General features: G+C 43.7%; 1 protein-coding gene across 3 annotated transcripts; it reads right to left on the reverse strand.

The window, feature by feature from the left end:
• Positions 1-257: 257 nt before the first annotated feature.
• On the reverse strand, positions 258-13,567 carry ankrd24 (ankyrin repeat domain 24). Of its 3 annotated transcripts, none has more exons than XM_040052635.1 (22): positions 13,464-13,567; positions 13,159-13,227; positions 11,306-11,436; positions 10,778-10,866; positions 10,627-10,691; positions 10,435-10,492; positions 10,191-10,261; positions 10,002-10,108; positions 9,102-9,274; positions 8,078-8,151; positions 7,603-7,728; positions 7,357-7,476; positions 7,101-7,230; positions 6,758-6,936; positions 5,951-6,114; positions 4,721-5,499; positions 4,302-4,618; positions 3,404-3,637; positions 1,952-2,128; positions 1,707-1,868; positions 1,356-1,421; positions 258-644 (listed from the first exon to the last, which is right to left on the reverse strand). In XM_040052635.1, exons 2-22 carry the CDS (start codon positions 13,192-13,194, stop codon positions 576-578), a joined length of 3,327 nt encoding a protein of 1,108 aa, XP_039908569.1. In that variant the 5' UTR covers positions 13,195-13,227; positions 13,464-13,567; the 3' UTR covers positions 258-575. The 3 variants fall into 3 exon arrangements, with proteins under 3 accessions (XP_039908569.1, XP_039908570.1, XP_039908567.1); XM_040052636.1 differs by lacking the exon at positions 13,464-13,567 and adding an exon at positions 13,316-13,457; XM_040052633.1 differs by lacking the exons at positions 13,159-13,227; positions 13,464-13,567 and adding an exon at positions 11,703-13,120 and having other exon boundaries at positions 7,603-7,722.
• Between the last annotated feature and the right edge of the window lie 7 nt (positions 13,568-13,574).

Genomic DNA, 13,574 nt, shown 5'->3' on the forward strand with positions numbered 1-13,574 from the left:
ACTGCTGCAGAGGGTCATGGATCAGGATGGCCAGAACAGCATGCTGGCTTACATACTGTAAAATAAGGACCCTTAGTGTTTTAAATATGCATTTGACATATTACTATGCATTTTTCCTCGCACACTCCATAGTATAGTTACTGGAATGGATCCTATATTTGTGTGCTAATGTATCGGGTCCACAGTTAAGCCCAGAGTCAGTCAACCGACACTCTTTGATGGATCACTTTAAAAAGAACACAGTGAACTGCAGAGAATTTATCTTCTTTTTTTAATTAAAACTATTATATAAAAAACAAATCAATGCATCTGGTATCGTCTAAATATCCACTCTGTCACATTCACATTCTGCTTTCATAAACTCCTCACATACTACACAATAAAGGCACTCCATGTTCCATTTTTCTATCGGTTGTTTGGGTTACTACATTACAAGCATGCAGCTATACCTGACCACAGATCAGTTGTATTTGGCTTTATACTGGGTACTGGTCCCACAGGCTGCTGTGATAGAGCTGCTATGCTGCCCTGTAGAGGGGACTGGAGCTGAGAGAAACTTGCAGATGCTCTAAATTTCAGTGCCCCTCGTGTGTCATCTTCAGGATCTGGAGTAGCAAATGCTGCACCTCTTCATCCATGCGACCCTGTTGACAGACGATGATGCCATCTTGAAATGAAAGGTAACCGATACTGCAAATAGCAGTCCAAGATAGTTGTATTTCCAGAAAAACAATGTTAACCACCAACTAAACATTACAAGAACTGTCCCATTTTAAGAGAGGCATCAAGAAGACAATTCCTACCTGCTAAAAGCATTAAAGGTAAGCAACTATGCAGCCAGCTCAACAACATAGAACAATAAATTATAGCTAGCACGCCAAAAGGTAATAACAAATGAACAATGAACACTAAAAATCACTGTGATCTAGATAAATCAACTGAAAAATACAGGCGGCAGCCAGTGGTACCCCTCAGGCTCCTATTAGATATACCTTTGGTATCAATTTGACATTGACCTTGAGGTCAAGGTCACTGAGATCTAAATTTGTCCGAGATTTATAGTAGATACACCTTTGTATCAGTTTGAAACTCCTATGTTGCATCATTCTGGAGTTATCACACTCATAAACGTGTGTGTTAGCGTTGCCTGCCTGGCAGGATGACTACAGTACTCTGTCTTTTACAGCTGAGGGTTAAAAAGTCAGAACAACAGGGTCAACAATGTGTACGCACCTGATGTAATTATACAAAGACTGCGGTTGTGTGATCCAAAGTAGACACAGACACGCAAACAAATTCTCAACAAATTTCCATTTCAGTCCTAATTGTTGTGCATCTGAGTGCACTGAACTGACCTGCACAGCTGCCAGTAAGTGTGAGCGGTATACAGTCACCACTTGTTTGTGCTTTCTCTCCCAATCCTGCAAAAAAAGGACAATATCATTATCATATTACAGTACAAATCTGTCTACAACCCAGTCAGGCCTTTCCAGTCATCAAGTGTAGATCTTTTAACTGTTCCCAGAATTAGATCCAAGTGCACTAAAAGCTGACTTCAGTTATTGTGGTTGTGTTCATTTGAATAAGCTCCCTGCTGGCCTCAGATCAATTATATCTATCCAAACATTTAGAATGAAAAACCACTCAAAACCTTTTTATTCGTCCAGACTTATGAGTACATTTTCCCTTTGAATCTAATAGATCACCTGGAGCTGTTGAGTGAGGATGGCAATCCTATTCTGCAGAGCCATTTGCTGCCCAGGGTTACCATGATGGGTTGATGAGGAGGAAGAGGTGATTCCGAGAGGAGGCGAGAGAGCACCCAGGGCCTCTTTCAGTCGGAACACCTCCTTTGACAGCTCTGTTATCTGCACACATATTGAACACATCGCTTTTCACAACCTTGTTCTTCAAGAGCAGCCGTGAACTCCATGAACAGCTAGCATCTCACCTTGCGGTCCTTCTCTTTCACGAGGCTCTGCGATTCCTGGATGTCTTTGTGGAGTTCCTGGATATGGGTTGACTGGGCTTGTAGTTCAGCAAGTTGTTTTTGAACTGTGGCGAGCTGCGACTCTGCGACCTGCCGCTCACTCTTGTTAAAGAGTGCCTCCCTTTGTACCTGGAATACCTGCAGTAGACAAATAATACCAACAGTCTCATCCTGCCTCTTAATAAAAAATAAAATCTCTGCATTTAGCCGTTTAGTTTATTATTTAAATGCAACAGCAGATGTGAAGAAAAATTCAATTTGGAGCGTCCCTAAAATGAGATTAGATGTACTTTATTTATCCCACATTTGGGAAGTTAATTTTTTTTACAGCAATTAAAATCAGTTAAATGCAAAAATATATAATAAAAACTTAAATTAATAGGATAGCTGTATTGCTTTCTGCTGTTTTGTTATATTTTGAATTGGTAGTGCACAAGCAAATTTATCGGGTGAGGGCCTCCAGCTCGCACTGGAGCGGTTCGCAGCCGAGTGTGACGCAGCGGGAATGAGGATCAGCACCTCCAAATCTGAGGCCATGGTTCTCAGCCGGAAAAGGGTGGAGTGCCCACTCCGGGTCGGGGATGAGTTCCTGCCCCAAGTGGAGGAGTTCAAGTATCTCGGGGTCTTGTTCGCGAGTGATGGGAGAAGGGAGCCGGAGATCGACAGACGGATTGGGGCTGCGGCTGCAGTAATGCGGACGCTGCACCGGTCAGTCGTGGTGAAGAGGGAGCTGAGTGTAAAAGCGAAGCTCTCAATTTACCGGTCGATCTACGTCCCTACCCTCACCTATGGCCACGAGCTGTGGGTAGTGACCGAAAGAACGAGATCGCGGATACAAGCGGCAGAAATGAGCTTCCTCCGAAGGGTGGCTGGCCTCTCCCTTAGAGATAGGGTGAGAAGTTCGGCCATCCGGGAGGGGCTCAGAGTAGAGCAGCTGCTGCTCCACATCGAAAGGAGCCAGCTGAGGTGGTTCGGGCATCTGGCAAGGATGCCCCCTGGGCGCCTCCTGGGCGAGGTGTTCCAGGCATGTCCCACCGGGAGGAGGCCCCGGGGCAGACCCAGGACACGCTGGAGAGATTATATCTCTCGGCTGGCCTGGGAACGCCTTGGTATTCCCCCGGACAAGCTGGAGGAGGTGGCTGGGGAGAGGGAGGTCTGGACCTCTTTGCTTAGGCTGCTACCCCCGCGACCCGACCTCGGATAAGCGGATGAAGATGGATGGATGGATGGACAAGCAAATTTAGTACATGACTCAGTACACATAAGGATGGGTCATTGCAGCAAAAAGAAGTACAGAAGTAATGGAGTAGGATAATGTAAAGAAAGGCAGGAGGGCATCAAGGCCCACAGCTACTGCTGCTGTTGCAAAACAATAACATCTAAGGTCTCACATAATATCATAGACACACAGACCTCAGTGCAGGTCTTCTCGTGTTTACGAGTAAGATCGTTGAAACGGGCCGTGACGGCGTTGATCTCAGCCTGCAAAGAGAGCCGAAGGGCCTCGTGATCCTCCTTAGAAATCAGACCCTGTTCTGCAGCCTTCTGGGATTTCAGCTCTCTCAGTTCCATCTCCTTCTCACTCAGAGCATCCCGAGCTGCTGCTGCACCGCTCTCACTTTCCTGCAGGGCGTGCTGGAGCTCTGCCTGTGAGACGAGCCAGGATTAACTGAAGAGTTTTATTCCGTCTGACCATGTGTGCATTTAAAACAAACTTCTAAAATTTGGAAATTCAATATCAGTATCATTATTATTATTATTATCATCATATGCCATTTAATAATATGCAAGATGGCAAGGTTCATTAACAAGGGATCTGTTTGCTTAAGAGTTGTGGCTGAATAAAATTAAAAGCAGAAGGAGAAGTCAACTAAAAGCACGTGTGCACAGCTCTTACTTCTCTCCATACCTCAATAAACAATTTAAAGAAACTGCAAATGCCCATTTTGTAATTCGTTGTATTTAATATTAAAGATTTTTCAGGAAAAAATGGAGGCATCATTCAGGCCCTGAAGTTTCATGCTTCAGATAAAATGTATTAATTTTCACTGCAGGCAGATTCACTCACAATTAGCTTTTTACAGAACAATTACAGCAACTTATTACTGTATATTGTGCACGTGAGTTAAGGTGATGAAAAAATGTGAACCTGTCCTTTAAAACAGGAGGAAATGGTTTTCCTTCCATTTATCAACAAGCTTCTTCTGCTGAGTCTATATTTAACATATTTAAGAAGAGCCCGGCCTTATCAGCTACTTTTGATCACTGACCTTTTGAGCTGTTATTATCATATTTGTACATTTCTGCTGACCTTGACTTTCTCATGCTCCTCTTTGGGAATGGCATCCTGCATGGCCTGCAGTTTAGCCTCCAGTGAGGCAGCCTGCTCCTCAGCATGGCCCCGAAGGGTTTTTTCTTCCTGGAGCTCTTGCAGTGTCTGAGCAAGTTGTTCTGACACCGCCGACAGCGCCTCTTTATGTTTCGCAAGTGGCACCGTGTCCTTCAGCTGCAGGGCGTCCTGTGCCCGGCTCTCTCGCTCGGCGCACAGACAATCCAGAGCCTGAGCTGCTTCCTGCCTCGCTACTTCAAGTTCTTCTCTCACTGCTGCTAAGGTGCGTCTGGAGTGCTCTGATTGGACAGAGGCACAAATAATAACACATGAACTCAACCTGTGAACTAAATACAATGGTTTTCTACTCATGCAAAATGACACCGCATTATCAGTTGTACCTGATATGACTGAGGGCTCTGAACTCTCTGAATGCTCTTCCTCATCTTCTTCATCTTCCTCTTCTCCGTGTGGTGGAGGTCTGAGTCTCTCCAGCTCCAGGAGGGCATCGTTGAGCCTTCTAGCCACATCCGCCCTCTCCCTCGCCAGCTGCTCACACTGGAGTCCCAGATTCACCTGCACCTCCTCCAGCTCCGAGCGGGGCACACATTTCCTCAGTTCTCCCTCTAGCTCGTGCAAACGCTCCTGAAGGCGATGGACCTGATCTCCATCTCCTGCTCCGCCTCCATCTTTTTCTGATAACCTGCTCTCTGCCAGGGCTGCCTCCAACTTAGCAACGTTGTCACGTAGGCACTTCACTGTTTCTGTATCTTCTATTTTGTCTTCTTTCTCCTCTTCCTCTTTTGTAGACTCCTTCTGGGCCAGAGCAGCCTGGAGTTCCTTTACTTTCTCTGTCAGCTGTTTGATTATGTCACTGTCCGAATTGCTCTGACCCCCAGCCTCACCCGTTCTTTTAGAAAGCTCCTCCTCCAACTCTGTCACCCTGGCTCTCAGCTGCTCTGCCTCCTGGCTCGGGCCCTCCTCTGAAGCCCCAGCACCTGCTGCAGCAATATCCCCTATACCACACTCCACAGAAAGCACCCCGACACGCATCTGCTCCTTTAGCTCCTCCAGCTCAGATTTGGAAGAGGCCAACTGCTCCTCCAGCTCACGCAGCTTCTCCTTCAGAGCTTCTGTATTCTCTGAATCTGCAGCTCCTCCCTGAGAGCGCTCATCATCACTGCAAAACAACAGAGACTTGAAGTGAAATTAAGAAAACATGCTAGATTCATATGAGTCAGACATTTAGTTATTACAGAAAACAACAAGCGCACAAGGTGATGTCCTCAAAAAAAACAAAAAACAAAATAAATATTTAGCCTTTATGAAAACAAGTGACATACAGCTTATTGTTAAACAAACAAGGGTGTAAATGAGTGACTGCTTCAGAATTAGATAACACTTTCTCAGTGTATTATTGAAGTGTTTTGTTGCTTAGCTGCAACACAGATGAGGTTTTATATTTTTTCAAAGAAAAATAATACACATGATGCAACAGCAGTCATGAAACCTTATGTCACGAGGACTCAATTTGTAAACAAGCACATTTTAGAACGAAGGCCAGAGCCAGTGAACGGGAACTCTTCCTGTGATTCTAGTTTGAAGTGGTAGCATTTCAAATAAATTCTTACTGCTGCTCTTCCACACTTGAAGCCTCTGCTGAAGCCTGGGCCTGAGAGAAGCGCTCCTGAAGGGTTTCATACTCTTTTCTCAGGGTTTCATACTGAACCAGAGGGACAAAGTCCGAACTGGAGGTCTGCATGTCTGTGTCATCCTTCTCGAACATCTCCAACATCTGTACACAACAGAGGTGAAACTATAGCAGCTTATTAAAAACTCAGTTAGCTTCAATATGTGAGCCCAACAGAATGTGCACAGAAAATTCAGGTAGTGTCGTTAGAGTACCACGTTTTTGTGACAGTGTGAGCACATGAGCATATACTGCCAGTTCAATTCAATTTTACTTCAGTTTATTTCAGTCTTTATTGAGTTTGGACTTTTCATGTTTCCAGTGGGGAATGAACAATCACACTATAACAGAATGCTTCATAAAACCGTCAGCACTAATAAGCTCTGATTAACTTCAACTAGCATGAACCGGTCAGCATAGAACGCCTGCAAAATGCCTCCATGTCTACATCTGATGTTGCTGTGTTCTATTTATACCTAAATGAACTAACTGCCTGGGTACATTAGTGCACCAAAGTGAAGCATCCCAAAGTTTAAGTGGTCATGACTAATGCTTGAATGAAGGACACTCAGCAACTCTTGAAACAGAATCTTCATCTCCTGCCAGGAAACCAATTAATACTCTTTTGACTACCAATTTATCTTTGTTAATGAGCCAACATAATGAAGGCATGAAAATGGTGTCTGTGCATGTGTGAGAGTAGGTACTTATGCATTAGCTGTGTATTTATGCATTTATGCTGCCTGACCTGAACTTTCAGAACAAGTTCAGCATTCTGGGAAGTAAGTTCCTCTATTTGTTTATGCAGCTCAGCAACAGCTCCTGGGTCTGCAGGGGCAGGAGAGGGGCTGACTGAGTCAATGTCCGTTTGAGAAGAGGCCTCATCCTGAGCAGGGGAGGCTCTGGAGCGCTTGGAGAGCAGCTTTTCTAGAGCGAAAGTTAAAAAGAAACAAAGACAAAAATAAATCAGCATGACTCCCTGACATGAAAGATGTAAGAATACCCAAGTGGCACAGCAATGACACCGGCATGAAGCGCATGCACGCTCTGTGCTAGGGACGGGAACGCTCACAAATACTTGGATCGCATACCTGGGAAGTCCAGCATTTCGTCCAGGTCCTCAGAGTCACTCGCCCCAATACCATGGACTGCTTTCAGTTCCTCAAGCAGTTTGTCCCTCTCTGCCTCTGCCTCCTCCAGACGTTTCTTTAGTTGGGAAAGCTAGTGAGCAAACACACATAATATTGGCCACTGCAGTTGCATTCAGAAAGTACAATTTCAATCACTCAAGGTTTAAACAAAATAAGGGAGTGCACGCAAAGCATTAAGGAGACTCTTGTTCAGTACCTCCTCCAAGGCAGAGAGGGCACTCTGCTGCTGCTGCTCTAAGGCTTTGATCTTCTGGAGCAGACGGCCTCTCTCCAGTCGCAGCCGCCGAATCTCCTCAAACACCTCCTCGTCTTCAGCCTAAAACAAAACAAGCAAAAAACAACCCAACACAAAATAATTAAACCAACAATAGTCTGCCTTTTATGTTAAGATAAAGGAAGAAACCCTTAAAAGCCAAATAAGAGCCAACATTACAGTGCTAACCTGGGGTGACTGCTGGGTTTCTTGAGGCTGGGGAGAGGGAGGTGGGGACTGGGACTGATGGGGCTCTGGAGAGTGGGCAGGAGGAGCTGAACTCTGGGACTTTTGGGAAGGTGGCACACCCTGCATCTTTGAGATCAGCAAAAAAAATAATCAAGAGAATCACATCACACAGATCAATAAACAATCCGGTTAATGTCTTGAGAAGCAATGTTGTAGCTTAGAGACTTCACCAAAGAAATGATGGTACAATTGGTATAAACAGGGACACCTGCCAATTCTTTCAGAGTGCCAAGTGGAGCTGTAAACTAAAAATTCATTCACATCTTTTTATTTCCTACAGTCAATCAAAAGAAAATCTCAGGTGTAACATTTCTCAACTATTAAACTAATATCACTTCATGTTTAGGGTACAGGAGATACTGACAACACTGAACAGAGAAATGTTTCGTGCCCACTAACATGTTTCTTACAGTACCTGAAGAGGAGACCGAGGTGGTGGAGGAGCTTTCCGTTTGCGGGGGGTAGTCCCCCCTTGCACTGATGAAGCGGCTGAGGGGGTTTGAGAAGGCTGCATTGAGGTGAGAGGGTGATAACAAGCAAGCAAAGATCAAACTCAACTTAAAAAACAAACAAAAGGGAAAAAATGGAGAAAATCAAGATGAGACAAAAGGTCGCCAACTAAAGAGAAAGAAAGCCAACAAAAAGAAAGCAGCACAAAAAAAACAAAACAAAAAAAAAAACAATGACCTCATATTGGAAAACATGCACAATATGATTGCCAAAGTGAGCCATGATCTCATTTATGGAAGGAGTGATGCAGCACAAGAATATGCAACATTACCTCCTCCCCTGCGCCCTCAGAGACTATGTATGCATAGGGAAAGAAACATTAAAGCACTTAAACCTCATGTGCACAGAGACTCAGAAAACAGCTAGAAAAACATGCAGACAATGCCCTGAAATCGCTTTCTAATATGCAGTTTACATGGGTGCCATTCATGTATTATGCAGTAAATCTATGAAAATCTCTCAAATTATTATGAACCGATGTGGTCAGGCATCATGTGCACACCAAATTACCTCCTTCATCTTCTCAAAAAAAGTCAAACATCTGTTTTCCATGTAGCCTATCAGCAAAGTCTTTGTTGAGAGATAAAAGCGGAAGCAGCCTTTTTCATTTTTATGCCCCACTTTACAATCACGCCCAGCTGTCCTTCTGATCCACTTCCCTCTATTACAGTTGTTTTCCAAGGAGGCCAATGGGAACGTCTGGATCTGGAACATCACAGCAACTCAAACCATACTCTGGGTCTGATTATCTCTGGAAAGTCACTGTGTACCATGTGTTACAGTGGGGATCAGAGTAGCTGTGTTTTCACCATTCCCAAACATTCAGTAATTTGATTGATTATCTGAGCTGCACTACTGAGACAGGTCTTTTGAGATCTTAGAACAAAAGCAAATGCAAACACTACTGAAAGAAGACTTGGGCCTCATACCTGAAGGTACTCCATCCTGCAGCATCTCAATGATACGTTGGTTGCCTGTGGTTACGCTGTAGTCGGTAGCTTTGTGTCCGAGGCCGTCGACCAGCTGTGTGTTGGCCCCACCTCTCAGCAGAGCCTCCACAGTCTCAACGCTGTCACTCTCACAGGCCAGCATCAACGCAGACCTGTGACCCCACACAATATATAATTACAAGGCAATAAAAAAAATACTTACGATGAGGAATGCAATACAAAAAGAAACTACAGAAGTATTAGAGAATGTTTATTTCTTTCCAGGCCTTCACTTACATATTGTGCAGAGTTATCTCGTTTGGCATGTCAATCATTGCAAAATAAAATATGCTAAAAAAAGGGCGCAATGTTTCATTTTGTTCAAAGTTTCCAGTTATAAAAGTCAGGATGTGTTTTGAAAAACAAACGCACTGCAGGATACTCAATATGAAGCAGAAAATACTGCAGTTTTTCATTTTATGCCAAATTTGTGTCTTTTCCCTTGTTAATTTTAACCCGAGGACTGTTCTCTAGTAATCCTCTCCAAGGGGCCATCTAAAGCCAACCCGAAAGCTGTTGCCCCAGCTGGAGATCCTGACCTGCATCCCTCCAAATCTCTCGACTACTGGAGTAATTCTATGGGAATCCTTTCTGCAGACCCAGACTGCTGTGGGAGTAATCCTGGAGAGATTTTATTTTTGTTCTAGCTTAGCTAGAGGGTTCTAGTGGTTTCATGACACTTTCTATTGATGTGAAATTCCAACCTGTTTGACACTTCAGTCATTGCATCTATAATGATTTCAAGAAACAGGAAATGAAGGCCCAAGCAGTCATACCACTGCCTCACCAAGCCATGCAAGGAAAACAATATTTGGGATACTATCAATAACGGTTCACTACCTTCCTTGATTATCTTGTATGTTTGCATTTGCACCTCGACCCAATAGAAAGACACACAGTTCCACTCTACTCATCTGGGCTGCCAATATCAGAGGGGTGGCCCCGTCCTGAAAAAATAAATAAAAATAAATAAAATTAATTTTTGGTCAGCAAAAACAGCAAACCAAACAGCTAAATTGTCAAACTTACAGTGTCCTGGGCATCCAGATTGGCTTTAAAGTCCCACAGGGTCTCAGTGCAGGACATGCAACCACTGACCGCTGTGAGTATAACCGGCGTTCGGGCAATTAAAAGTTTGCATATAGTACGTTTTGCAATGACATGATTAAATTCAACTGAATTTCTAAACAGAACGATCAATAAAATCTTGTTATAAGCAAACTGTTATGGAATTAAATAAACTGGTGTAATAATTTTATGCTGTAACAGCGACCTGCAAGATGGAGCGGTGTCCTTCCAATGCTGTCCGTGCAGTCTACCGCCATTCGTTCCTGTTAGAGGAAACAAGCACGCATCATTGGTAACCGGATAAATATTTAAAATAATGGCCATTATTTTTATTAATGATTTCAATAATTAATTGATTAGCTATGGTGTCATTGTTGGGTTTTGTTTTTTTTTTTACCTGTAACAGTCTCTTTAAGCACTCAGACTGGCCATTTTTGGCTGCAAGATGAAGGGCGCTGAAGCCTGGAGTCAGACAGTTACATGTATTTTATAAACAGCCCAGTGGCTTACAGGATACAACTATGTTTCTGTTTAATAAAATCCCTCACCAGCCCCATCGGTGACGCTGATGTCTGCACCATGAGAGATGATAACCTCCAGACAATCTAGCCGGCCTCGGGATACAGAGAGGTGAAACCTGTCAGGAGAAACAGGACATGGCACCACATCTTACAGGTGAGAGGATAAAAATAAAAATGGCTTTTATATCTGCATTTCTATTGCAAAATGTCACAATTAGTGAACCTTCTCATCAGTTAAGTTTCAGCTCAAGATTCTAGTTACTTTTATTTACACTTGTGGTCATAGATTGACATTCCCTAATTATGGACATGAATGTGATGGTAATTTAAGGTTTTTAATGATTTCTTTGGACAGTTTTTTTCCCCAGAGTTTTTTGTCTAAGGTGCACTTTTTGGTAACTGTTGGTAAGTTTCTGGCACAGGTCTAGCTGATATTTGACCACTCTTCTTGGCATAAATGGTAGAGTTCATTTGAACTGATTGACTTCCTGGTACTACCTGGCTACAAATTTTCAACAGGGTTGAAGGCACAGCAGACTTAGGCACTCAACTTACGCCGACTTGCCCTCAGCATCCAGCTTGGTAGGACAGAGACCTTTTTTGACAATGAGAGCTGAGACTTTATCGGGTTCATTCTGCTCCACAGCCTGCAAGAGCCTTTCATCACTCTTACTCCAGTCCTGACTCTGAGGGGGCCAAAACAGAGAACAGGTCACCACGAAAACTGATACCGTACCACTTCTCTTGCCATTCAACACAACAGATGACTGAGAAATATGGAGCAGTTAGAATGGGCAACAACTAGTGATAATGATCCAGTAAAGAAAAGAAAAACACAGTAAAGACAACAGAGCACAACAATTGTATAGTTTATGCAAAATAACTTAAATACAGAAATATTATAAACTACGGAAGCAAAAAAAAATCACTTATATTTCTATGTGATACCTACTGGCAGCGGTAGCAGGCTGAAACAAGGACAGAACCTCTTCATCAGGCTATAAACAGGCTGTTGAGGATCCATGCTGCTAACAGGGTGTCACACACAACTAAATACAGCTACAGTATACGAAGCCACCGCAGTGTTTCCTATCAGACAATACACACTGCCACCTGGCTTCATAACAATACAAACACACTCCAAATGATCGAGAAGAAAAATCAGCTACCCCTAAGTTTCTTTAAGCTACCCTTTAGAGGTCAGAGCAAAAACACAGCAAAGCTCTACCTACCAGAGAATTTATGCTCTTGTGAAATCATACCTCCAGTGAAAACGAAGGACTGTCACACATAAACTGTGACGCACGTACACATAACACAGCTATTTTCTGTCCTCCCTCTCCGCATTTAAAACAGCATCCTTTCGTCCTGCTCCAGCTGCTAGCAGAGTCGTAACAGTCTATCCACTGCACCACACACACTCTCCCTCCTTTCCTCACTGCCCTCCTTTCTCTAACCTAACATTTTCTCTTGTGCCTTCCTCTCTATAGCCACCTCATTTCTTTTCTTCATTAGTTTTTTTTTTTTTTTTTGCCAGGTCTTCCAACAGTACCCCTTGGCGTCAGCGTCACAGATCTGTGCCTCTGCAGCTTCAGAGTAGGGCCTGTGCGATGTGAGGACTCAGCAAAAACAGGAAAAGGGAGCTGGACAAGCTGCACGCTGCTCTGCAGGTTTGGGACGTCATTTATAGGGAACGGGAGAAAAGCAAGACACACAAACACAAATAGGTACAAACCACAAAAACAGGACAGCCCGAACTAGCCATTTTACCTATCTGGCCTCTTGGAGTGTTAAGTTATACTCCACACAGTCTCACCTAAAGAGGTAACCTTCATTGCCACTAAGTCAGGGTGATACAGCACAAAGAAAAGCCTATAATTGTTCTAAAAGCATCACCACCATGAAAATGCTAACACAAGTAGGTCTAGTTAGATAAACCAGCAACTTTCAGTGCAGCCTATCAGTTTGAATACACCACACTGCATCGTGTAGAGGATTGCTATAATTCTCTGTTGGTTCTTATTTAAAAAGTAAAGTTAACATTTTAAACAGCTTTCATGTGAAAAAGGATGACAGCAGGATAATAGGAGCTATTTGTGTGTGCATGTGTGTGTGTGCAGGTACATGTGAATAATTGAGGGCTACCTGAGATCTCTGGTTACAGCTGCAGTCTGGAGACAGTCCTGCCTTCCTGCTGCTCAGTGACACCAAATCCCACTGCCCCCCATTACACATACACACAGAAAGCAACCTGGGACTGCATAAATGACTACATAACACAGTCCAGTTCAACACCTTAACATTCATTTAAAAACCAAATAACTTGAAGCAGCATATCAGACAGGTGTGCTCCTTTAAAACATACGCACCTGTAAAACTCAAGATGCCACACAACAGATGGCTCTTACCTCAATCTTTTTAAATTTTGCTTTCAGGCTTTTCATAACGGTTGGACAGCCTTTGTCTAAACAGGTGCACTGCAAGGTAAGAATAAAAAAAAAAGAGCTAAAGTTAAAATGCTAGTGTAATTCTCAGTGGGTCTTAAGGAGGGTTTGATTCATTTACCCATTACTCAGCTCTCAACAGTGGACCAGCCACAGGGTTAGTACTAAAATTTGGGGAGTACATAGGGAATGCACCACCAGGCTAGCATCAACACTAACGCAGTTCATGCAGACACACAATTACACAGCTGGAGAAACGTGCAGCCTACCCGTGGACGACCGTCTAGCTCCAGGTGAGGGTTTCATCTGTCCCACGAGCTCCTCGCGGCAAAATACTGAAGTCACTGCTGCCTGGCGGACAGCAAGAATGCGCCCGCCCT

Source organism: Simochromis diagramma, unplaced genomic scaffold (genome assembly GCF_900408965.1).
Source record: "Simochromis diagramma unplaced genomic scaffold, fSimDia1.1 OVJJ01000419.1, whole genome shotgun sequence".
Taxonomy (NCBI): domain Eukaryota; kingdom Metazoa; phylum Chordata; class Actinopteri; order Cichliformes; family Cichlidae; genus Simochromis; species Simochromis diagramma.

Bases quoted from the DNA above. Each gene is read 5' to 3' on its own strand.
- ankrd24 (XM_040052633.1), bottom strand. From the start codon at position 11,774: ATGGATCCTCAACAGCCTGTTTATAGCCTGATGAAGAGGTTCTGTCCT. The intron at 7,723-8,077 runs GTACTGTAAGAA...TCAAAGATGCAG, and splicing joins CACCTCGGTCTCCTCTTCAG to GGTGTGCCACCTTCCCAAAA. The intron at 2,129-3,403 runs GTCTGTGTGTCT...TGTCTACTGCAG, and splicing joins ACGAGAAGACCTGCACTGAG to GTATTCCAGGTACAAAGGGA.